Source organism: Penicillium pulvis, assembly GCF_028828015.1.
Source record: "Penicillium pulvis strain IBT 33274 chromosome Unknown contig_1_segment0_segment0, whole genome shotgun sequence".
Taxonomy (NCBI): domain Eukaryota; kingdom Fungi; phylum Ascomycota; class Eurotiomycetes; order Eurotiales; family Aspergillaceae; genus Penicillium; species Penicillium pulvis.
Window position 1 is genome coordinate 330,347 of NW_026643074.1, and position 23,225 is coordinate 353,571.

Here is a 23,225-nt window from a genome sequence, read left to right on the forward strand (position 1 = left end):
AGGTCTATCAGACCCAGTACTAGTACCTTGTTGAACAGTATGACTACATACCTACCTACCTAGGCAGGTATACCGTATATCCGACGCATCATTATGACAGGATCAATAGTAAAAGTACATTGAATAGGAAGAGTGGCGATCTCATGAGAGTATATCACAATAGTGCATAAAATACAAGCAGATCAAAGGGATCCAGGGACCCCGATCTGATAAAGAACCAAAAACTCCACGCTATGCACCCCAATATACAGTCTCGGTCTCAATTTGACACTGCCAATTTGATAGTCCGAGATAAATCGCGACAAGTCATCAACTCAGTCGCATTTAAGTGTGTTTATCGAGGAACTCCTTGGCCTCGTTGATCTTGGTGGCCAAGTAGGGACTGCCGCCACGATCGGGGTGGTTCAGCAGCATAAGCTGGCGGTGCTTCTTGCGGACCTTGTCCTTGTTCAAAGTTCGCTCACTGTAGATTGCTGCAGATTAGTCTGTGTTCGATCGGGCATCACAGAATGAGTCAGAGAAACGTACGGAAGTTCGAGGATCAGGGAGGCTTCGCGCTTGTTCATACGGGGCTCAAATCCTCTGTACAGGCGGTTAGCAAACCATGACGAAAATGTATCAGGAGCAACTTCAACGAACCCCTTGTAGAAAGCCTTTCCAGCGGCATTCAGACCACCCTGGGAGCGGCGGTAGGCGACCAGACCGGCACGGCCCTGCAGACAAAACAGTCAACAACCCCATCCCATCACTCATCTATCCAATCGAAGGTCCATTAAAATCTTACCAAGAAGGCTGCAACACCCACACCAAGTCCAACAGTAAGAACGGAAGCCATTTTGTAGAGTGTTCTTCGCGGATGGCCAAAGTTTCAACTGGTGGTTGAAGGTCGGAGAGATCGCGGGATTAAAAGTCAGCGCGCAACACCCGATTAGGTTTAGCGCGTTCTCCTCCACGGCGAAAGCTTCAAGAAAAAAAAGTTCTGCGTATCAAACTTGAACAATCAACATCCTCCCCGCCCACCACAACCATGCGGTAAGTCATTTCACCTGATTTTTCTCACCTACCAAATAAGAACCTCCATCTAATTCATGTTTCCTATAGTGTGGAGACCTGCCATTTCTGCTCTCGCCCCGCCTTCCCGGGAAAGGGCATCACATTCGTCCGCAATGACGCCCGACAATTCCGTTTCTGTCGGTCAAAGTGCCACAAGAACTTCAAGATGAAGCGTCAGCCCCGCAAGTTGAAGTGGACTAAGAGTCACCGTGCCTCCCACGGCAAGGAGATGATCGTCGACTCTTCCCTGGTCCTCTCCCAGTTCGCCAAGAAGCGCAACGTCCCCGTCAAGTACGACCGCAACCTCGTTGCCGCCACCGTCCAGGCCATGCAGCGTGTGGAGGAGATCAGACAGCGCCGCGAGCGTGTGTTCACCAAGCGTCGTCTGGCCGGCAAGGTTGCCCGCGACCGCCAACGCGAGGCAGACCGCAAGGTCGTCGCTACGGGCGAGCACCTTATTCGCAAGGAGCTGCGCGATCGCGAGGAGGGTGTGCCCATGGTTGCCGAGACCAGCAAGACTGCCAACCGGGTCCACGGAGAGGATCTCATTGCTGCCCGGCAGAAGAAGAAGACTCGCCTCTTGGTGGATGGTGGTGCCGAGGAGGAGATGCAGCTGGATTAAAGAGATTTTCGGCACTCTTTTTTCGCTTTTCTAATTTTTTTTTTATTGGGTTCCCCTCGGTTGCCATTTTGTTATGCTTCGACCGCTACGACACGATCTTACGGAGTTGGGCTTGCATTTTCATTGTTGTTGTCACGGTGTTTTTCCCTAAAAAGCTATCGATATCATCTGCTTTACATACATCCTACAGATTAGCAGCATGGAAGTTTATTCTAGAGTCATTTGGGACTTGTCCGTAACCTTGGTAATTGTAGGCATTAACTTGAAATCTGGTCTGGACTCCTTGAACACAACTAAGTCAATCCCCACCTGGATTATAAGTCCATTCGGCAAGTCGCTACAATCTGCTCTAGGCCCATTCCCACGGGCCCGCCCCACCATGCGAATGATAAGTAGTGATGGGGCGGTCATCTTGTAAAGCATGTGGAGACGTGCACTAAACGAATTTTCTATCTATACGACCACAAACATGCGCATTTTGTACCACCTGAGGGCAATTCCTGTCCTACTCAATGTATGGGTAACTCACGAAGCCTTGACCTGGGCTTCGGTAGCGGTATCTACGCCGGCGAACAAAACCCAGTATAGGTTGAACAAATGCGATATATCCGTGCCAAGATTCGACTACTGATTGAAAATTTATTGTGATTTCATGGTGTATATTCATTGTGTGTCCCGTCCAAGGGTCATTGAGTACACATGGGAGAGCATGAGAGAGCGTGAAGGAGGCTAGGAAAACGATGGGGAGAGCGGACGAGAACCACACCTGGGATATAAGGTTTCAAAACGGGACGAGGTATATGTTCGAGCAAGTGGGAAAAAGAAAGGAAAGAGGACGAGGACGAGAGAAAAGGGGAGGTATGGGTTATGATGAATATGCGCCGGCCGATTAGGTAAGGCCATTTATGATGTTTCCAGAACAAAAAGGAAAAGAAACTTGAGCAGCGGAGAAAAAGAAAGTGAAAAGAACAAGCGGGCCAAGGAAACATGATACATGGGCGGCAAGGTCCCGAAAATCTTTAAGCACGCTGTGCGAGGAGGAACTTCTCATCCCAGTTCCGTTCATGATGAACGAACTCGGGAGAGTGCGGACCTTCATTATGCAGCATGCTCGTTAAATGTGTAAACAAGAAGGGGTTCCCAAATAAAAACGCTCAAGCGCGTACATTGCGTCGTGAAAAAAGTCGTCAGGTTGCTCAACATGAGAGCAAGACGACTTGAGATGGGTGCGTAGCGGAAATGCAGAAATAAAGCCAATTATTCCTCCATGCGTCCAAAGACACCATCGTCATCATCGTCCGCAGGTGCAGCACGGCTGCCAAAGTCGACATCTGCGTTGCGGCTGTGACGACGGGGTTCAGATTCCTTGGGTCCGATTCGAGGCCCACGCTCATCCGACACCTTGTATGACAGTGACGGGTTGAACGAAGCCGCGGAAACTGAAAGGAAGAGATCGGCATTGGATTCTCGTCGGTAGGCCTCGTTCATAGGTCCCGGCTGGGACAGACGCGGGCTCTGGTTGTTCGGGTGGCTACTCGAGTCCAGGTAACGAGCCGGCAGCGGAGGAACAGGGGGAACATCCGGTGTCATGGAGACAGGTCCTGTTCGGGGAGTTCCGAAGTTGCACAGCCCAATCGCTGCTGCAAGGTCGGCCTCATCGTCATCGTGCAGTCGGGTGTCAGCGGTGGATGGGCGGGTATCGATGCTGGACTGGCGGAAATGAGAGAAGGTAGGAGAGTGGAGCGGAGCACTCTCGTTGTACGAGCTTGAGGGAATCGACTGGTAGGAGCGGGAGAAAGCCGAAGCGTTGCTAATGCTGGGGCGCTTGGTCCAGTTGGCCGGCATACCGGACATCTCAAAATCGTCTTCCTCCTCCTCGTCAATCGGGGGAGGGGTGGTCTCGGCGGAGCTGAGTCCATCGTGCACATCAGAAGAGGCGTCGGGCGATCCGGAGGAAACTTCGGAATCCGCTTCGGGGCAATGCTCGTGACATTGCTCGGGACCGTCCTGGTTCATGGTGACAAGCACCGTGGCAGCCTCCAACAGTTGAACCTGCTGATGCTTGGAGATAAGTAGTTTCGAGGTAACCGCCCATGCTGGGTCATGTTCCCACCTATACCACAAATAAACGTCAACTGACTGTCACTGAATGGAGTAAGTGAGGAAGGGGAAATGCCGAACGGGAGTTGAACCACGAGGACCTGCACAGAGCCGACATGGCGCAAACTCCCGTTCCAACAGGAAAACGGCCGGGCGGGATGGGGGATACACACATATGCTTAGACAAGCAGCTGCCATGCTTATACCCTTTCCCGCAGCGATCGCAGCGGAGTTCGGCCGGGACCCGCTTCCCCTCCTTAGATTGAGCGCCTTCGCTGGCTCGGCGGTTCCGGCCCTTTAGCGCCTTGCCATCATCGGAGTTGCTGGGGGAGGCTTTGCGAGCGACCGGAGGCTCCTGGCTAGGACTGTTCACGCTCCGTGAGAGGTATGAACTAAATCCTGATGCGCCCCCAACAGAAGTGGATTCCATGCCTTTGCGGCCCCCAAGGCTGCGACGGTGCGCGGCCATAGGGAGAAGCGCGGACTCGCCCTCCTTCATGGAGGCCGCAATGGCGGCGGCGGCATTGGCAGCCGCTGTAGTGACACTCTTTCGACGCGTCACACGGTGGTTGGCATTGACCGCACCGAGAGAGATCGAGTGGGAGTGTTGTCGTTGGGTTGGGTTGGGGAGCGGACGCGAGAGGGACAATTCCTGTGCGGACCGGGGCCACATCATCAGTATGGGAACACCACAACCCAGGAAGTTTCCCAGGCCCTCCTCAGGACAGGAAAAAGGTCATACCTTGAACGAGGCCATGGTGAAGGACTTTCTGGCAATCGACGGATTTTTTGAAAGCCCTTAAAGTTGTGAAGCGGGCTCAATTCCGAGTGGAAATTGGTAGAATGACGCGGAGTGGGTTTCGGGCGTGAGTCAATCTGGGCTGTGCCGAGCGATATAGAACACGTAAAGGTGAATGGAAGAGGAGATAAGAATTCCGAACGATAGCAAGGAGAATGGAAGTGGAAGAGAGAGAGAGTAAGGTAGAGGTCAAAGTGAGGAACAAAAAAAAAGTTGTAGGGGTAAAAAAAAAGAGGAGAAAGGAAGGAGAACTGGTACAAGCCATCCGGTATGGTGTGGCCCACCAAAATCGCTCATTGCGCTTTGCGGGGGCCTTTCCCTTTGAGCATGCGGGGGGCGATCTTCGGTAACACCGTGGTTTTTGTTGTATTGGGTAGGTGGGTTCTAGATGTTTTTACGTACTTCTTCTTCTACTCTTTGCTCCTATATTTCGGGTTCTATTGCTGGTGATTCTATTCAATCTTCAATGTGCGTCGCAAGACCTAGGATGATGCGATAACCATGGCTCCACTTCGCTTCTGCGATTCCGGGTCACAGCTGGACCTGAGTCACTCATACTAGCCACTGACCAGCAAATGACATCAATCAAGTCCTCCTTCTTAGGTTCCCTTTCCCCAGTTTCCACCAAACAGGCGCCTAGGAGTCTAGGAGGCTTTATAGGGGCTCTATAGGCAGGATGGTTCGCAATGCCCTTGGTGTGCCATACAGGGCAGAGTTCAGGGTCTTCCCGGTTCTAGGACTCCCAGGCACCCATGGATTGCAGCAGGCAGAACACAGACAAGAACTGGATTTAGGATCTCGTTTCAAGTCCGGGCAATGTTTGGATATCTTGTTTCCTAACATTCATCAGTTAAAATGATCTCGAAGATGAAGAACATCTGTTGCCTGACGATCACCCGCTAGGATCACAAGGGGGAATAATACGTCTCAAGGGAAATGGTTTCCTGACAAAACAAGACGGATTGCGCTCAGGTACCTCTCACTAAGTCACTAGTGTCCGGCCAATCTGCGTGGGTAATAAGATACCTGTTATACGAAAAGACACCAATGATGGAACGGACACGATCACCTGCAGCGATATCGACCGGTCTAGGACCTGAGTGGAGTGGGGCCAATGATGTCACCCGCTGATGAGAACCCGGTATTGGAGTTGGCTGTGGACACGGGGCACCTGATAGGAGAAGTCACCTGATCCCGTGACTTTCTGACTTTCTGACTTTCGCACCTGACCGTTTACTTGTTACGGCGTAACATAACCGAGATAGGATATTACCAGTTATGGCCTCCGTTGGGGCCACTTTATGAATGTGTAATAGGTTACATAACATGTACGGAGTAAATTAGGGAATTCTTTGAACCTATTTTCGTCCACTTACAGCCATGGACGATCAGATCTCTCTGGCCGCCTCAACCCGCACTAGCGCTGCCGGAGGGGATCATTACTCCGAGCGGGCATGGTCCAAGCTGGACTACTACAGTACTAATATTTTGGCCCCCCAACCCTTACCATGGAAACAAGACATTCTGGCACATACCCGAGGCTTGCGGCATTCCGCACAGAAACATGGGTTCCTGCGGCTGACAGAGCCCGATGTCGATCTTCACAAAGAAAAGGCGCAAAGGCAAAGAACCAGAGGAATGACAAAGAACAAAAAAAGAACAAAGGAAAAAGAAAAAAAAAAAAAAAAAACAAAGCTTCGTGAAACATGTACAAATTTAGAACTGCTGAAATTGGTAACTCAAATGTCTCGCATGCGATCTGAAATTCCCCTAAACCCAGTCCATTACTCCGTTCTCCGTACTCAATTCAATATTCTATATTCAATGCCCTGATCTCCACTATGACATCCCACAAATGAAACCCACTTTTCTATGATAAGAATAATTCTATGACATCTCCAGCGTCCAATGATATAGATATCTGATCTTTAATTAAAAAGTACACCGAGATAGCAAATAGCTAAATAAATAACAAGAAAAAATTAAGAAAAAAAGCAATCATGCCATTATCTAGCAATATTACTAATTAATCTAATCTGCTTGCCAATGGCAACTCCCCCGCCACAATCCCAATCCCAACCCCCGCACTAGACGAGGTCCAAGACCAAGAACCGAAGATGAAGCCCTAGCTCCTATTTCCCCACCTTTCCGATTCTAGCCATAGCTCCAAGAATTCGGAGCTTCCACCCGACACAGGTACGCCGTACTGGTATTTAGGTATGCATTGGACACGAGGGGTAGAACGTGGTGAGAGCTTGGCGTGTGACTCGTCTTCCCACTTTAAATTCAGCTGTCTCCTTGCTGGTTGCTTGCAATCAATTGAAGTGCTCGATTCAATTGGGGGCACATATACTGCTTCCTGGAGGGTTTGGGCGACTGAGTAACACAAGGGCACCCGGAAATTTTTTTGGCGGAGTGCCACTAGCATAGAGAGTGAGGAGTAGGTCAGCTCCCACATACCTAACTAAATATAGTGGGGAACCCCCTCGAGGAGAAAGCGTAGATATTGGCGGGCTAATGTGCCGAATGGTGTCTAAGGAAAAGGCTGTGTACCCGTTAGATGTCACCGAGAATAGAGCAGTGGATATACTAAATCCTGAGGTCGCAACACATACTCCAATACAACTCCTGTGATGGGTGAATCCTGCTAGTCTAATTGTGTAGAGGTTAATCTGTTTCCAAAAATCACTATACGCAACCGTTCATTCGAAATAAATCATAGAAATATGCTTTCCTATATACGCAAGCCATGCAAAAGACAAGAATCTATCTAATATTCCAATCAGAGTTATCCAACTCTCTGAAAACAAACCGTACAAACCCCTTGCCCCTCCTGTCCCCCAAATCTGAACCGCGGGTACTCCACACGACCCCAAACAACCAACCGATCCTCACCAGCACCAGCCGTAAACCAAGCAACCAATTCATCCTCCGTCCAATTACAAGAAGTAACGACCAAAAAGCCCCCGCGCCTTAACAATCGTCTCGCGATATCAGGATACCGTTCACAAACCCTCGTTTCCTTTGCATCATCTGCTAACGAGATTGCATCGAAAGTACCCTTGTCAAGAACGATATCAAAGCCGCCCGCTGAATACGGGAACCAGGATAACACCTCGGAATCCTCAGATGGCGGCTGGACAGCTAATCCCTCGGGTGAAAGAACAGCTTTCGAACCAAGAACATCCCATTCCTCGAATTGAATCGGAGATGGCGCAATCTGCACCTCTCCTCCCTCCCCTTCTCCCTCCTCCTCATCAGACTCATCCTCATCCTCAGAATCAGTCCGATAAGCAGAATGCCCCCTAGACCTCTGCAGCTCCCTCGCCAACTCAACACTAAGCGGCGAATAATCCACGCCAACCATCTTACCCACAAAACCACCCCGTTTCTGTAGTAGTGCAAGCATGCTCCCGTTTCCGGTGCCCAGATCTAGGATAGTCGGTTGTTTTTCTTCATTGCCGCGACGGAGTGTATTCTTCGGTGCGAGTGGGAATGAGCGACGCGTCAGGAAGCGGAGGACTTTTTCGGGGGCATTGTGTTCTGAGAACCAGGATGTGCCTGGGTCATCTTCGTCGTTTACGTCTGAGTCTGAGTTTTGTTCATCTTCCTTGGGTTCGTTTGTGGTTGAGATGTGGGCTAGGGTGCGCGCGTAGTAGGTTTCCCAGCTGATTCGTTAGTCATGTAATGAGGGTAGGAGTTGGCTTCAAAGGGGGATGCTTGTTTGAGGGTAATATGCAGGCAATGGAGTGGGTATGAGCTGGGTTATGGTTTATTTGGTGTATGGAGGGGTAGATAGTGATGCGCCGGGAGATTTTGAGCTTGATCGGCTGGTTTAGCCAACATTGACTGGGGTCAATTCACTTACTAGTCCTTTGAGCCTAGCTCACTAGGTGAAAGATAGGTCGGGTGAGCGTCTTCGGCCATTTTGTGTTGGGATTGAGGGTGTTGAAGGGCGAGAAAATTTGTGATGCGGAGATGTTCTTATCGACTATCACCCCGCTCTCACTCTACACAGATGTATCGAATATATGGGTCTACTATGAATGTCTAATTTACGTCAAACTTCACATCTACTAGATTTACAATGTAAATAATGAGCTCGAAGCTGTCCATTTCTATTAAGACTGCGCACAGGGGGTATTTGTCGTTCGTTAATCCGCCCAAATCCAGACACCATATTGGTCCTCGGATAGACGGACCACAAAACAGGAAATAAATCAAAAGAAATGAAAAAAGAAACGAAGGCTTGTCATTGACAAGAGATCACAAAATGAAAAAGGTAGCGAAAGGTGTTTTGGTGGCCAACCCAATGTAAAAGGCCCAATCGTCCTCCGAAATAGTATTACAGTTATTGGGTCGCGAAAGATCTTGTCTTTGCAAGTATCCAAATGTTGACGCAATTTTCATCCGAGATGACGGATATGAAAGATGATGAAAAAGAGAAATAATAGCGATAGAGGCTGGGTGATGGTTCACTCAGGTGGGAATGGCGAAAGATGCGAAAGGCGATGAGCGACAGCAAAGCCTGCTTTGGTCATGGGATCATCAACCCAGTCTAGGGGTATGTGACTGGAAAAAGAAGGTCGGAAAAAAGGTGGCCGAAAATTAAAAGGCCGGTGAAATGAATGATCCGCAAATTAGGGATCGTAAGACATGCAAAATGTCGGGTCGTGGAATCGTTGCAGGCCCTGTTCTTTTGGGAACAAGGTAATAAAATTACAGGAACTCGTCAATGTTCCTCATGATCATGCGTTCACCTCCTGCAGGAGGGGGAGGAGATCTGGGATCGGCTATGTCGTTGGCATATTGCGCAGCGCTGGGAGCGTCTGCAACGGTATCAATGCCTCGAGGAGGCACAGAAGCAGGTGGAGCTAAGAAGCCTGAGGTTCTCGGTGAGAACAGACCAGCGTTGGGTGAGAAGAGACCACCATTACTTGGGGCGTCGCGCACGAACACATGGGTTTGGACGAGGGGATCACAGCTGTTCACATTACGTGGAATACCTCTAGGTCTCCCAAACGCAGGCTCCACAGACTGGAACTTTTGCCGGAATGGCAACGGACGAGGGGATAGGCTGCGCTTCGGCGACCGATTCCCGTTGTCACTAGTCTTCGGACGAGACAGGCGTGGGGGTGGTAGTGGAATAGACAAGCAATCCACAGGAGGTGCTTGTGCCGAACCGTGGGAAGGAGGCTGAGGAGTCTCTGCCAATGCTGCTCGCTCCTCATGAGTGAGTTGAGGCTCCGAGCTTCTTCGATTACCGTTCTTTGACCACCACTCGTGAGGAGCAGGGCGGGAAGGCGATCCGCGTGTCAAAAGACCTCGGAAGTCCGTAAGCTGGTAAATGAGGCTCATGTTCGGGCCCACCCATTGGCTGCGTCCCTTGACCGCTTCGTACATGGAGTTGAAGTCCATGTGACGATTCTTGTACAGACCATAAGCGATAACCAAAGATGCTGACCGACTCGCGCCCAATTGGCAGTGAACGAGCACTTTCTTGCCCTGAGCGATCCGCTCATCAATCAGCTCACACAGCGGAAGGAGGTCGTCCAAGATCTCAGAGTTATGGTCCCAACCGACGTGAATATACTCTGGCGGAGCGGATTTCGGGGTGGAGGTAGTAGGGGTCGCAGATGCTGAGTCGGGCTGGAATTCGAACGCGGACTTGAAAGACATCTCTGACATGGCAGTTTGAGGATCTTCCATCGAGAATCGCTTGGATGCCATGGACGCGTTGCGCCATGTGCTCATCACGGTGTCGTTCCGCTCGCCTTGTGTCTTGTTGAATGGGTTGCGAACTTCTTTCGCAACATTGATAACCACATCGAATTGCGCCGCTTCCTCTGCGTTGGGTTCCAAGTAAAGGTAAACGCCAGTGTCGTGAATCCGAATGGGGCCGTTCGGGTACCCGCGGTCCTTCTTCCGGGTGGACTCGCGTGAGTCGATGTGATCGTCCTCTTCTTCTAGACCAGGGAGAACGCGTCGAGAGGTAGTCTCTTTATCTGCAATAGAGGCCAGGGAAGGAGCAGTATCGAGGGAGGTGCCGGAGAAACGACGCGTGGTATGCGACATAGGCCGAGGAAGTTGCATGCCACCTTGTGGGGCAAACGAAGGTGAGCTGATCGAAGCAAGTGAAGGCGATGACTCCGCATGTCGTAATGAATGCTGTCCAAGCGAAGGAGTTGGAGGTACAATGTCGGTTCCAGTGAAAGATTTGTTGAATGTGGGGGTTTGAATGGTGAGGTTCGCGGGACGCCGCCGGGAGCTCTTGGGGGGGAACTGTATCGGAGATGGTGGGGCAGAAAGATGTTTGGACGATGTCTCCACCAGGGATGCGGTGGCAATTGGGGGTCGCGAGTTTGTCGGTGGTGGCATTCGCAAGGACAAGTTCTTCAGATTCCGGGCTCGACGATTGGGCGAGTCCGGACGCACCTGGGGCGCGGACAATAACCTTGAGCTGTCGGACATTGTCGGACGCGCAGCAACTTCGAGAGCACGAGCCGGGGGCGCCAATTTAGGGTAAGACAAGGACATGACCGAGGGTGATTCTGGGGAGGAGCTAGGAGAGATATCCCCGCCCGAGGGCGAGTCAAAGGGAGAGATGGTGGTGGTAGGTGAGGATTCCGTGGAGGCGGAAGCGGTAGAGGATATACTCTCGCGATGGGGACGAAGACGTCGCGAAGAGAAATGAGCAGAGGCTTGGAGATGACAGGAGCTTTCTTCCTCGTACTGGGGTGGCAAGCCACCGTAGACGGACATAAATGAAGGAAACGAGTCCGGGAAGGACGGTGGACTGGTTTGTACCGGCATGGTTCGGGAAGGAGGCGTGTTTAAAGGTGAATCCCAAAACCCACTAGATTCGCACGTAGCCACAGAAACTAGAGGGGCATTCGGATCGTCTTTTGCTACCGGCGCAAATTAGGATCTTTTTGGTTCTTTTCGGTGTTAGTGAAGTTATTCCCCGTCGGTGGACGCAAGGGCTGAAATCAATGATCTGCACACCGCGAGACAAATGCGCAGGCACGAGTCACATTGCAGATGAAACGAAGTAGAGAAAAGAGACATACCAAGCCACCAGGTCTAGTAGTTTGGGTATGAGATATAGCGAAGTGAGGTGTAGTATGTATAGTGGCGGTAGTGGTGGTAGTGGTAGTGGGTGTGAAGTGGGAGCCAAAAGTAAGATGTTCGAAGGAATGACAGGAAAACAGGGACACGGAATCCGAATTCAAAATGGGGGCGGGGATTCGGTGGATTCGGGGGGGGGGGGGCCAAGTCTCGTTCCTCCGGGGAACTAAGAAAAAATCAAGAAGAAGGTGTATATCCCCGGAATATAGGGAAGTCGAAAGGGAGAGAAGTAAAGGGAGGAAGAAGTTTGGACCCTTACTGTTTTTATTTAGATGTTCTGATACATGTTAGAGATGTCCGATTTCAGGCCCACTGTAATTATCCTGTGGATCAGGGAGGGCCCCAATGGACGCCCGCAGATCCAATCCTTGGAGTCCAGCTGTATACCTACCAATCAGACCGTCGCCAGCTCTAATTTTAGCCGCCGGGGGCGTCGTTGCGTCGGCGTCAAATGCACGTAAATGAGAGGTCCTTGCCCTGAAGCACACCAAGCTACGGTAACTTGACGTAATTTTCATAACAGTACGTACACTATGCCGTCTAATCTCGGACATAATCGATGGCGAAAGTCGAAAACAAAATGAGGGAAAAACAGCATCTCGGGGTCCACTTGAAGCGTCCCGCCCAGCTGATGGGGAAAGGAAATTCATTTCTCACATGTTTGCGTTGGAGGGGGCATCGCATGATTATTGGATCAAAATGCTCCCCGATGATTACATACGTGATTAGGGTATAAAGTGGGGAGTTACGTGATCCACCACTACAGTGGCAAGGCCTCTTTGCACGGCAAAAGTGGAGCAATGTGCGTGTTGAACAAGGCGCAGGCTTGATTCGAGAAATTCCAAATTCGGTCCTATCCGACCCGTGCGCACGGCTCGCGACACGGGTGAACCATTGTGTACCAAGGTACAGTTTCATTATGTCGAGTGTGTTTTATGTCGAGCAGAGTGTACACAACCCTAGGATCAAAATACAACAGAAGACTGTGCGTTTCAATTTTCCACTTTTCTGACTTTCTTACATTCTGAATTTCTCGTTTATTCTTCTCACTCTTCCATCTGAAACCCCGGAACTCAATGGATCTGGGTTGCCCATTCTGAAACACACCAATCCCGCACTAGCAGACGCTAGTGCCTTCTTGGCACAGGCACCCCAACAGCCTATCGCACGCGCACTTGTCAGGTCGATACCTACCACTTTCGGCCGATCACCTTACTCAGGGCCGCAGCCTATCTTCAAGGTTGAAATTCCAGCCCATGAGGTCATTCCAGAACTTCTGCAAACCGCTTATCACTGCCCATCAAATATACCTTTAGACCCCCAAACTTGGGGGGAACAATGGAATATCAGCGGATCTCTTGTAGGGAAAAAAGATCGGCCATTTTTCCACGTGGGAAGCGTCAGTCTGAAACTTGGTGCGTTCCAAGGTTTCCAGGTTCCAAGGTTAACAATGGAGAGTCTATCCCCAGTTAATCGATAGCGCGGTACATAGGGCACACTCTACGTCTTATCGATTTAGTCTGGGATCTGCACTGGAGTAAACGAAAACGCGCACTATGTAGTCTGCTCCGTACCTAATATATCTCATCGCATGGATATTGGAGAGGAGGATCAGGTTCGTTTCAGACAATATCGGTTCCTGAACTTGACCTCCTGTTTCATGATGAGTGCATTCTAAAAATAAAGACCCCCTGACCATAGCGGCTGACGTTGGCTCTCGTGTTTCGTGTTCAAGTTTTTCATGTGTTTCGGGTCCTGGAATCTGGTTTGCCACTGGTATGATGGACAGGGGGATCTTGGTTCATTAGCCAACCATACCATAGCATCTATGTCTGTATCATATAGATGCTCGGCTATCAAACGTCCCCCGCAACACTCTGTAACATGCTTAGTAACGCACAGAGTATGTAACCCTTCAAGTCAATCCCTATTGAAACCTTGGGAATGTTTCGTTTCATCACATCCATGGTTGTCTCAACTATTGATTCCTCCCTCATTACGGAGAACTTGGTCACCTTGCCACAGGGCGGCTGTTCGCTTCATGGAGCCTTTCAGGGCTAGTCCATCACGGCGCCACCGACTGGCAGAGCCCCGGACCACTATGGGCCCTAAAAGCGTGGGACCACCCAACAAACCTTTGAGAGCTGAAAACCCCATGAACTCATGAGTCAGGACCCGGATCATAGCGGCTCTAGGGCGGTTGGCATTCAAAATCAGATGCTAAATCCCGACGACTTCCTTGTGGTAGCCAATGAAAACCAGTCTTCAACCTATCTCCATCGACTATGGAGCCCGAATCGGAGCCCTCCCTTCCTGCAACCACCATGTCAACAGTGGTAACCCAGTGGATTGGTCAGGAAGCCCACATAGTACAGTAGGGAAGCCATGCTAGTATCGTCACTATTTGGATCGACCACGATTTCCCCCATTCCACGTGGAAAAGGAAACCCACAATGTTGGGAAGTGCTGACAACCTTCCAAATTGAATCAGATCCATCGAGTCGGCTATCCCATGGTTCATGAGGTATGGTTCCACGGGTCGCTGCATTATTTGTTTGTTTGACAAAATCAGTCTAGCAGCACATGTACGTGATTGACAGAATTGCCTACATAGGACTAGACCTGTCATGTCTATTCTGACAGGGATGCTTAAGTATAAGCCTCATGAGACTATTGTTTTAGAGCTTCTCTACGGAGTCTGTAGTATGTGGATTGCAATAATTAGCTGTTTTGAATGTTTAATAAGGGTCCACGTTAAGTTGGGCCCAAATGGGGCTCGTCCACATCTGAATTTTCCCAGCCATTTGTATATTCAATTAGATTGGAAGCTGAGATGAATAAAAAAATTCCGTGACATTGACTCAGGGCTTTCCTCGTGCTGGGTTCTTTGTTTGCCTGCATGATGATGCAGCAGTAGTTTCCCCAGAAATCCCGTCAAAGCAGCGGTGACCCGAGTCATGACCTTGATTCAATATCGCAAAGCAAGAAACACCTGTGCTAGCGTGGACAGTCTGGACGATAGGGCCAGTGCAAGCTCTCACATTCGGTCCAAGCCTAGCCCCACTGCAACCACTCGTGAAACGCCCGCTCCTGCCACTCTGACCCCCAGGAGACTGCAGTCCCAATCTGTTCCAAGCTTCTTTCCCAGCCTCCAAAATACAGTGGAACGTCATCCTTCGCCTGGTGCGATCGCGATTCTTTCTTCTAAACCCAATGCCGCGGAGCCACCCGACCAAGATCTCCCCTCCACGCTCCGCCCTCATGTAAACGGCGTCATGCCATCGAGCATGGCTTTCTCCGAAACACGAACGCTGGCGAGTGGGCATAGTCGCAGCTTGAACGCAGCCCCTCGCTTGTCCGAGTCCAAGGGCATAGATGAAAACAGACCTAGAAATGATGATGTCTTCCTAAACATCGCAAGGACCGACTCAGGCCGCAGAGACTCGCTGGGACGGTCGGACTTTCGACGGGTGAGTTCCCCGTGTTTATCGTCGCGCCCGTGATTCTGGCGCGACCCCAAACCCCTCCAACCCAAGAGTTGGTGCTGACGACAATGTCTGTAGTCTCGTTTAGGCCATTCCAGTGGGAGTTTACGGTCGCCGACCGCTCGCGACGAAGAACATACCCCTTCCCCAGATCATCGCCCCAGTAATTTTGACAGCCCCTTGCATTTGCAAAATGGCTCTACCCTCTCATACAATCCTGTCCCTCATTCACCAGCCGCCTCGGCTCATCCCCTCGATGATTCAAGTCGCTTTCGCTACTCCAGCCTGTCAGGGGCGCGATCTACGATTGGCGCACCCCGAAGCCGACTCAGTCGCACCAGCCCTGAAACCTCCCCGCGCTCGCCAGCCGTGAACAGGGAGCACCAGACTCGAGAGCGCGCAGCTTCGCTACATGAATCCCGCCTCTACCGTAATTCCGGCTTATCTACAGTCAGGGGCAGTCGGCAACCATCCACCTCAGAAGCCACGGAACGCGCCCTAGACGACGTGGAGAAATCGCGAGCAGATGAAAGCGAATCCAATCTGTCAACAACGGCGCCCTCTACGGTCTGGGACCAACTAGATGACTTGAAATCACGTATTCGCAAACTCGAGTTGACTGGGAAGCTACCCCCGTCGTCTCAAGCCGCCATCTCGGGGGCCAACGAAAGACCGCGAACTGCAGCAACTACGATGACGGCCGTGTCTACCTCCCCCAGACACTACCGTAAGGCTAGCAGTCCTTCCATGGAGGCGGAGACACCTGTACAGAACCAGGTGCATCCTATTCTGCAGTCGGCATTGGCCAAGGCCAAAATGGTCTTGAGCAATGACGTGTACGCGGCGCTAGAGGTGACGATCACGGATGCTTTGGCTCTTTCTACGACGTTGGGTGCCAATACAGCTCCGTCAGGCTCCGTCTCGGTGGTCAATGGAGGATATGGTTCACCCGAGCGTCATGCGCGCCGCAAGGCCGACAGTGTGTGTCGGAGTTTGACTGAGCTTTGCATCGCTTTGACGGATGGAGAGCTCAAGAGACGTCGGCCCTCATCGAGCCAAGGCACAAATTCGCAGCCCCTACGGGCAAATGGTAGCGAAGTCGAGCCATCGAGGCCAACATCCTCATACCGAGCCCCCAGTCATGAACCAGAAAGTGTCGAGCGACGCCCGAGTACCAACCGCATGTCGAGTCGTCTCGAGGCGCGCAGAGCATCTGTAGCCAATCCCAGCCCAGGATCGATCACCGAATCTAAACCAGCCCAATCGCCAAACTTGCCTACCCCACCAAGTCGCCTTCACCGCATCTCTACCTCTCTCCGCAGTCGCAGGGTACCTACCGAGGATGCGGCCGTGGAGACCCCCAACCCCAACAGCCGCTCCCTTTCCCGCGCTATGACCGAGGTCGCTACTCCGACTCCTGCTCAAAGTGTATCGCCACGACAGCGATTCTCCTATGGCCACTCGGCAAATCGCTCAGGCTCTGGTGCTCAGCAAGAGCAAGGTCTTGGGCTCACGCCTCGCTCCCCACAGTATCCACCAACAACCCCACAGGCCCCGGTATCACAACCTCGAACGCCCTCTACATTATCCCAATCTGGCATCCCGACCCATACCGGCATTCCATCTCAATCTGGCATCCCATTCCGTCGCAGCTACATTACGCCTGGTGTCTACTCTCCCGCAACATCGCGTTCCAACATTCAGGCCGGATCCCGACGATATGGTCTTTCGCCCGGGATTGAAGAAAGCCCCGGGTCCTCCCAGCTACAGCCCTCGCAGACCCGTATTAGCGTTCCATCTGGAAAATCAGTCACCAGCTATACACCCATCCAACAACCCCGCCTGCGAACCAACAGTCTGGGCAGTCGCAAATTTGCTCTGAGACGCCGTTCCGCAGTTATGCTTGACGACACTGTCAACCTCGACGACAGCATTGACTAGTCATTTTCCAATTTTTCTGCATCTGTCTGCCATCATGCACGCCCACTGACCGACTCGGTCCATGTCCATCGAAATTTTTACGCAGCAACATCGCATCTGTTTCCATCCGGCGATTTCGGCTTCTCGGCGTTCTCTTTTTATTCCTAGACGCTCTGCTAGTGTATGCATACGGATCAGGTCTGGAGTCCTTTGTTGCATTATCCACCATACCACTCGACGTTGATGCATCGACGAATTTCCTCTGTTCGATTTGAGACCCACTTGGCCCATGGCCTTTTCTTTTCTCATGTCCATGTCTCGAGTGTCACTCATTCAAACCCGGATTGATTCAAGGAGTTTGATTGACCATGTACAAAATCAACCATCACCGGCGTCTCTGTTTCTTTGCATCTGTACATTTTGTCAACCTGGTTTTCTTTGACCAGGTATTTTATTTCTCTTGTTTAGTGATGTGAAGCGTGGAGACATGCTTATATGGACGAGTTTCTTTATGAACGAATGAATGAGATTTCAACAACCTTGGAAAGCAAACCGTGTAAAGACCGCATAAATCGTAGCAAACATCTTCTTGGGCGAATAGGCTCCAATACCTAGCTTTACGGACTTGATCTCTTCTGCCGGGTGCGACTTTCAATTCCAGATGCTGCCGCTTCAAATGAGGGCGCTCAGAGCGAGACTCACTAAGTTGATTAGAGGCCCAGCCGTACTAGTCACGTCGACATTATTGCTGCCATATAATTTGTGAGTCATTATAAAGATTGACTATCAAGCTTGCTAGTTTTTCAGCTTTGCAGGAACTCGTCATTCCTGATGGGGAAATATTAAATTGAATCTGAGGAACTAGACGCTCTTTCCACTGTGATATCCGAGATAAACTTTACTAGCGATCTCTCTTTTACTTATTCGAGGTCTCACTTCACTATAACACACTAATCCAACCTAGGATTATTTTCCGCCATCCTTGTATCTGGCGACGCACCTTCAAACGTGCTCATATCAACCGGGGCGGAAAACAACGCAGAGAAACCCAAGAGACTCCAACGCATTATTTCCCATTGATTTGTTCTTGCCTCATTCCCCCAGTAGGCCTATGTTGCCCCAGAGCAGGTCAATTGAAGCCGCATCCCTTCTAGATATTTGGATGCTATCCTCATCCTCGCTCGCCTCGTGCACCTTGTCAGGGCTGAAAGTATCGAAACAAGGCGCGCAAGTTTCTTCATTGATACGGTTTTCGAGGCGCCCCGCAGCTTCTGGGGTATAGTAATCTATATTTACCACGTCTTCAGGTACCCTTTTGTTGGGGTAGCTATCAAGTGGATATGGAGTAGTTGTCAGTGTCAAGGTTGGACCAGAAAGGGTTTCCAAAGGCGAAAAAGGCTCTTTCGATGAAGTTGCCGACAGGGTTCCTATAGATTGCAGGTCCTCGAGAGCCAAGTGACCGGTAGACATTGAAGTATCCACCAAGGTAGTAAGCTGGAAGTATATTGCTGGCTGAAGCTGGAGTAAAGAGAAGCCATGTAGGGGCTGTAGGCCTCTGGAATGCACGCTTGTTGCAGTGCGCAGCGTGTCACGCGAAACGGAAGTCTCAAATAGGCAAATAATATCATTCACCCATGACGCGACATGAGAAACGTTGTAACGTAATTCATACTGGCGATTGAGCTCATTGTAGATTTTTAAATCATGTGCCGGGTTCTTGCGGCCTATTCTGTTGCCACAAAATCGAAGGTCGAAGCTCAGCACAAGCTGGGGTAACACAGTGTACGCTACGACACTGATAGGAAGATGCGCAGCCGTACCATCAACAATAAAACGTTTCACCATCTCGTTGATTACCCCAACGGCGTTCATTAGATCCGGTAAGTTCTCCTGTCGTTCATGTTGAGGAGCTTGGAAAGAGATGAGATGATACAGTGCTAAGCGCGCGGTCCTATTCGGGAACAATATTAGTCTGATAGCCCCGAGTATTTTTGAATTCAAGCGTCGCTGGAGCTTACTCAAAATACACGCAAGTCAGTTGTTTATAGAATGAGATGGACGGATGACAGCCCGAGTCTTGTGAAGATGGTGGAAGCATATGGTTGGCTTTCCAGTAATCAAGTTGAAACTTAATCTCGTTGATTTGCACCGACTCAAAGGATTTCCGCAAAGATTTGGGCTGGTCTGGAGGATAGACCGCCATTATTAAAATTGTCAAGGCAGTGACAAGCCGACACTGGCTGGTCAAGACCTTGGAAAGCATCACTTTGGTCTCAGGATCGTAAACTTCAGAGGCGTGAATTTCTCTAGAGAGATCCTCAAGAAGTAACGGGCAGTGGGATGTAGTGTCAAAGTGCGATGGAAGAATCTGAAGAGGCCGCCTCATGCCCAAGGCAATAATTCTGTCACGAATAACAAGACACCACCAGAGCCTTTTCAGATCAGACTGCTTGTATTTACCGTTAGATGGACAATGGTGATAGACATGTGCATCTGCCGCACAAGCTTGTTGAATTGCGAGAGTGAGCCATGTGGAATTTATTAAGTGATCTGAGGCAGTGCTTTGAAAGGTAAGCAATGTCAAAGCTTGAGAAAGACACAGATGATCTTTCTCAACCCCAAAATCGTAGAGAAGCTAAGCCTCATGTAAGCCTTCGCCGGAATAAAAAAGCTCAAATCTATGTATTAGATCAAACTCACCTTCGCACGCCGATATAAAGAGTCTCGCACGCCACGAATCGATCCAGCCCCCCATTTCCGAGCATCAGTCAGCGAGACATACTTGAAAAATGTCAATTATGGAAACACCAAACGGGCCAGAAGCTCCTTGGGGATCTCTTCCAGATACATTGGAGGGGAACTTACACTGCAAGCAACGAATAGCATAGCCTGAAAAGTAAGTAGAGAGAACTTAGACTCCCCTGGCTTCCTTTGACGAAATGCCAGCCAAAAGTCTGCCTCGTCCACAATTGGCAAACATGGGTGCACGTAGAGGAAATAATGGGCAACGAGTGTTTCTAGAAATGATTCCACGGGAATGTGAAAACATTTTTGGGATTCCAGAAAAGCCACATCGGCTGGCTGCAAGTTCCGCAGGTTTGGGACTTGTAAACAAGGATAGTAATTGAAGAGCAGAAGTGGGCCGCTGGCATTTTCTGATTCATCTTTCCGACAATATTAGCGGTTCGCCCTGATTCCCGTACATGCGCCTTGGATGTTGGACACCTACTCAACGCGGACTGGAGTTGGGGTTTGTAAAGGTTGGAGAATTCATATGAGCTAGCATTTCGGCTCATCTCCACAAACGGAGCCTCAGTAGCAACAGTAGTAGGTCCATAAGATCTTCCTATGTCGTCCGCTGGAGAAGTGGGGCGGCTACTCATTTGAGTGTCGGTTATCGCAGGAATGCGTGTATGGTCCTGGTTCTCATTTACAACCGAAAGCCGATCAGTATCGACCGCTTGGGTGGGTTCGGCCGAAATTCGAACGCCTCTTGGTTTTTTTGGACGAGTGACACATTCGAAGCCGTCCAGTCGACAATTCGTACAAGGGTGTCCGCAAATTGCAACATTACATCTCACTTTGCGGCGGTGACAATATGAGCACGCAATGCGTGCCCGAGGTCGGGTGGCTGGAGATGAAGCATTTCTCGACACAGATATATCCATTGGCTCAATGGATTTAGTGAGTATATAGCTGGTAATGTGCGTGGTTTGATTGAAAAATGACCGACGGCGCCATCACAAAATTCCAAATCAGCTTCCCCGCATCCCGCATTTCGATTTCCCCACAGGGCTCGGCACGGGTCTGCCAACCGGACGAGAAAGTTAATACGGAAGGTTTGATTGGCGAATTTGTGCATATCTCAGTAAATATTCCATGCATTTCGGCACCGGCTCTTCAGGCATCCGAGACTTGCAGGAACTGGATATTCGGTGACATGATTCTCGGTCAAGCGAACGGTCAACTTCAAGGCAGTCAAGACCTATAGAAAGATATATGTATATATAGGTGATGATATCTTATAGTAATATAACAGATAGCGTATCTAAAAACAGAAGTAAATATTCTACTCTATATAGTCAAAGTACTAGTGGACTTAGGAGTATCAGAATCCCAGAAGTCTCCAATATCTGACACCTGGCAATACCTTTTTTTGGCTGACTTGAGCTACTTTCTTTTGGGGAGTATTTGCATAGCCAGATCACTTATTGATTACAGTAATAGGGGGTAGCCAAAGAAGTTTACGTCAAGGAGTCACGTCTATCTAAGCCCCTTTTCCATCTTGACCTATGTTTCGGGTTTATTCAAATCTACTCATGCCGGAGGAAGACTGAATTTCGAAGCAAATGAATAGTACTCTAGTAAAGGGCATAAAGTTTCGATTCTAACGTTGGTAGAACCTAGTTGAAGCATGCGGTTCATCTCAGCATTGGTTCCACAACAAGACTGGTTTGACTGAAGATCCTTCTTTCAAACTATTCAACGCCAGTTCGTAATCGGCAGCCTACGCATAGCAGATAAGGTCAGCTCTGCCTGTGCCTATTGAGAAAAGACAGGGTGATCGACTGACCTTGAAAAACTTAACCAGTTTGTCAATCGGAAACTTGCCCTCCCGATACCATTTTATCATTTGGGGAATGGCCTATTTTCTGTCAGACATCTTCGAATGACAAGGATATTCTAAGAAGAAAACGAACGATTTGGGGGACGCAATCCCCTTCAATGCATCCCAAGATCGCGCGGCCCGACTTCGACATAATCAGTCATATGTATAAGCCCTCATATTTTCAAACTCACATTTATGTGTTCGATGACTTTGACACCCAGAGTATAACTTGGAGGTGGTATTCCAACAAGCACTATCTTACCACGTGCAGTTGTGGATTGAATCCCTTGCTCGATTAGACCAGGCACTCCCGTCGTTTCGATCACAACGGAGACTCCTTCCGCAAACAAGATTCGAGTTGCTTCGTCCAATGTGGTGAAAGATGAATCACTTGTATCCAGTATGTGTGAAGCACCAAGTTCTTTGGCCAGCTCGAGACGAGCTTTGATCCGATCCACAGCGATGATAGCTTTGCAATTCCTGATTTTGGCTGTCTAGAGATACAGGAAACTGTTAGTGTCTTGAACTAAAGTGATGGTATTTCAATATTAGCGAGGGAAATGCGAGGAAAAAATACCATCAGAGCCCCCATTCCAACAGCACCCAGGCCTATGATCATGACCGTTTCAGCTATACCCGCCATGGCTATATTCTGGACTGTACCCATTCCCGTCTGGAATCCGCATCCCAAAGGGGCAAAAAGCTCTAGTTCATGATCATGATGCAGAATTTCCTTGGCATTGACAATGCTTGCTTCGCTCACAATGCTGTAGTGGGCAAAGCTGGATTGGCCAAAAAACCGAGTCCATAATCCTTCTCCGCTTTCCCGTACTGACATCAATTGCCCACGGCCGGCGTAGTTTTCCTGTGCAAAAGAATTGCAATAAGCAGGGTGGCCGCTCTTGCATTGTTCGCAGGAGAAGCAGGCGTGGAAAGACAGCAGAACCGGGTCTCCGACCGCGACGACATGTACATTCTTGCCAACATCACGGACAATTCCTGCACCTGTTCCACGTTTAGCAAGCGTAACTAAAGATATAGCCCCCCAGAAGTGGTGGATAGAAATGCACCAACTTGAGGACTATTCGAGACTTGAAATCAAGTCTAGAATTGGTTTAGTGAGGGTAATACCTTCATGTCCCGGCACCTTTGGATAACTGACGCCAAATTCACCTTGCGGCACGGAAGTCAACACAATGTCAGTATGGCAAATTCCAGAAGCACGCATTTCCACAAGAACTTCGCCATCACCGGGTGGGTAAACATCCACATCCTCTAATGACCACCTCACAGTTAGAGGTTGCGTCGGCTCTCGAGCAATAACAGCTTTAGAAAGTATCATGGTATAAGTTAGGTAGGGCTCAGTTCATATTGTTTGATACCATTAGGCGGACTTTAAAGGACTCGTTTGCTCTTCCTCCGCAAATCGTCCATCATTGTGGGGTAAATCCCGGTTTTCACGACTAACCGCGGAAACTCGGTAACTGCGGGTTATTAGATAACAAGCAT

At 49.9% G+C, this 23,225-nt stretch overlaps 8 protein-coding genes across 8 annotated transcripts; 2 read left to right on the top strand and 6 right to left on the bottom strand.

The window, feature by feature from the left end:
• Positions 1-324: 324 nt before the first annotated feature.
• pam18 (putative mitochondrial DnaJ chaperone (Tim14)) lies at positions 325-835 on the bottom strand (the record flags this gene model as incomplete). Its single annotated transcript, XM_057062648.1, has 4 exons — positions 325-463; positions 529-582; positions 640-713; positions 785-835. 4 exons carry the CDS (start codon positions 833-835, stop codon positions 325-327), a joined length of 318 nt encoding a protein of 105 aa, XP_056923563.1.
• Positions 836-1,027: 192 nt separating this feature from the next.
• N7503_003102 (Ribosome biogenesis protein RLP24) lies at positions 1,028-1,675 on the top strand (the record flags this gene model as incomplete). The annotated part of the gene is made up of 2 exons (XM_057062649.1): positions 1,028-1,032; positions 1,102-1,675. The coding sequence occupies 2 exons, from the start codon at positions 1,028-1,030 to the stop codon at positions 1,673-1,675; spliced, it is 579 nt and encodes a 192-aa protein (XP_056923564.1).
• A 672-nt stretch (positions 1,676-2,347) lies between these two features.
• On the bottom strand, positions 2,348-4,786 carry N7503_003103 (putative C2H2 finger domain protein). The gene is made up of 3 exons (XM_057062650.1): positions 4,518-4,786; positions 3,949-4,427; positions 2,348-3,788 (listed from the first exon to the last, which is right to left on the bottom strand). The coding sequence occupies exons 1-3, from the start codon at positions 4,530-4,532 to the stop codon at positions 2,933-2,935; spliced, it is 1,350 nt and encodes a 449-aa protein (XP_056923565.1). The 5' UTR covers positions 4,533-4,786; the 3' UTR covers positions 2,348-2,932.
• A 2,576-nt stretch (positions 4,787-7,362) lies between these two features.
• N7503_003104 (putative S-adenosylmethionine-dependent methyltransferase) lies at positions 7,363-8,501 on the bottom strand (the record flags this gene model as incomplete). The annotated part of the gene is made up of 2 exons (XM_057062651.1): positions 7,363-8,242; positions 8,443-8,501. 2 exons carry the CDS (start codon positions 8,499-8,501, stop codon positions 7,363-7,365), a joined length of 939 nt encoding a protein of 312 aa, XP_056923566.1.
• Positions 8,502-9,293: 792 nt separating this feature from the next.
• On the bottom strand, positions 9,294-11,387 carry dspD (putative protein-tyrosine phosphatase; the record flags this gene model as incomplete). The annotated part of the gene is made up of 1 exon (XM_057062652.1): positions 9,294-11,387. The coding sequence occupies one exon, from the start codon at positions 11,385-11,387 to the stop codon at positions 9,294-9,296; it is 2,094 nt and encodes a 697-aa protein (XP_056923567.1).
• Positions 11,388-14,659: 3,272 nt separating this feature from the next.
• N7503_003106 (putative LPXTG-motif cell wall anchor domain protein) lies at positions 14,660-17,128 on the top strand (the record flags this gene model as incomplete). The annotated part of the gene is made up of 2 exons (XM_057062653.1): positions 14,660-15,172; positions 15,266-17,128. 2 exons carry the CDS (start codon positions 14,660-14,662, stop codon positions 17,126-17,128), a joined length of 2,376 nt encoding a protein of 791 aa, XP_056923568.1.
• A 1,071-nt stretch (positions 17,129-18,199) lies between these two features.
• On the bottom strand, positions 18,200-20,775 carry N7503_003107 (Zn(II)2Cys6 transcription factor; the record flags this gene model as incomplete). The annotated part of the gene is made up of 5 exons (XM_057062654.1): positions 18,200-19,058; positions 19,126-19,742; positions 19,808-19,888; positions 19,973-20,271; positions 20,337-20,775. 5 exons carry the CDS (start codon positions 20,773-20,775, stop codon positions 18,200-18,202), a joined length of 2,295 nt encoding a protein of 764 aa, XP_056923569.1.
• Positions 20,776-21,533: 758 nt separating this feature from the next.
• Positions 21,534-23,058, bottom strand: N7503_003108 (NAD(P)-dependent alcohol dehydrogenase; the record flags this gene model as incomplete). The annotated part of the gene is made up of 6 exons (XM_057062655.1): positions 21,534-21,614; positions 21,681-21,752; positions 21,808-21,858; positions 21,908-22,210; positions 22,294-22,721; positions 22,848-23,058. 6 exons carry the CDS (start codon positions 23,056-23,058, stop codon positions 21,534-21,536), a joined length of 1,146 nt encoding a protein of 381 aa, XP_056923570.1.
• Between the last annotated feature and the right edge of the window lie 167 nt (positions 23,059-23,225).

Bases quoted from the DNA above. Each gene is read 5' to 3' on its own strand.
- N7503_003103 (XM_057062650.1), bottom strand. The intron at 3,789-3,948 runs GTGTGTATCCCC...TTTGTGGTATAG, and splicing joins AGCTGCTTGTCTAAGCATAT to GTGGGAACATGACCCAGCAT.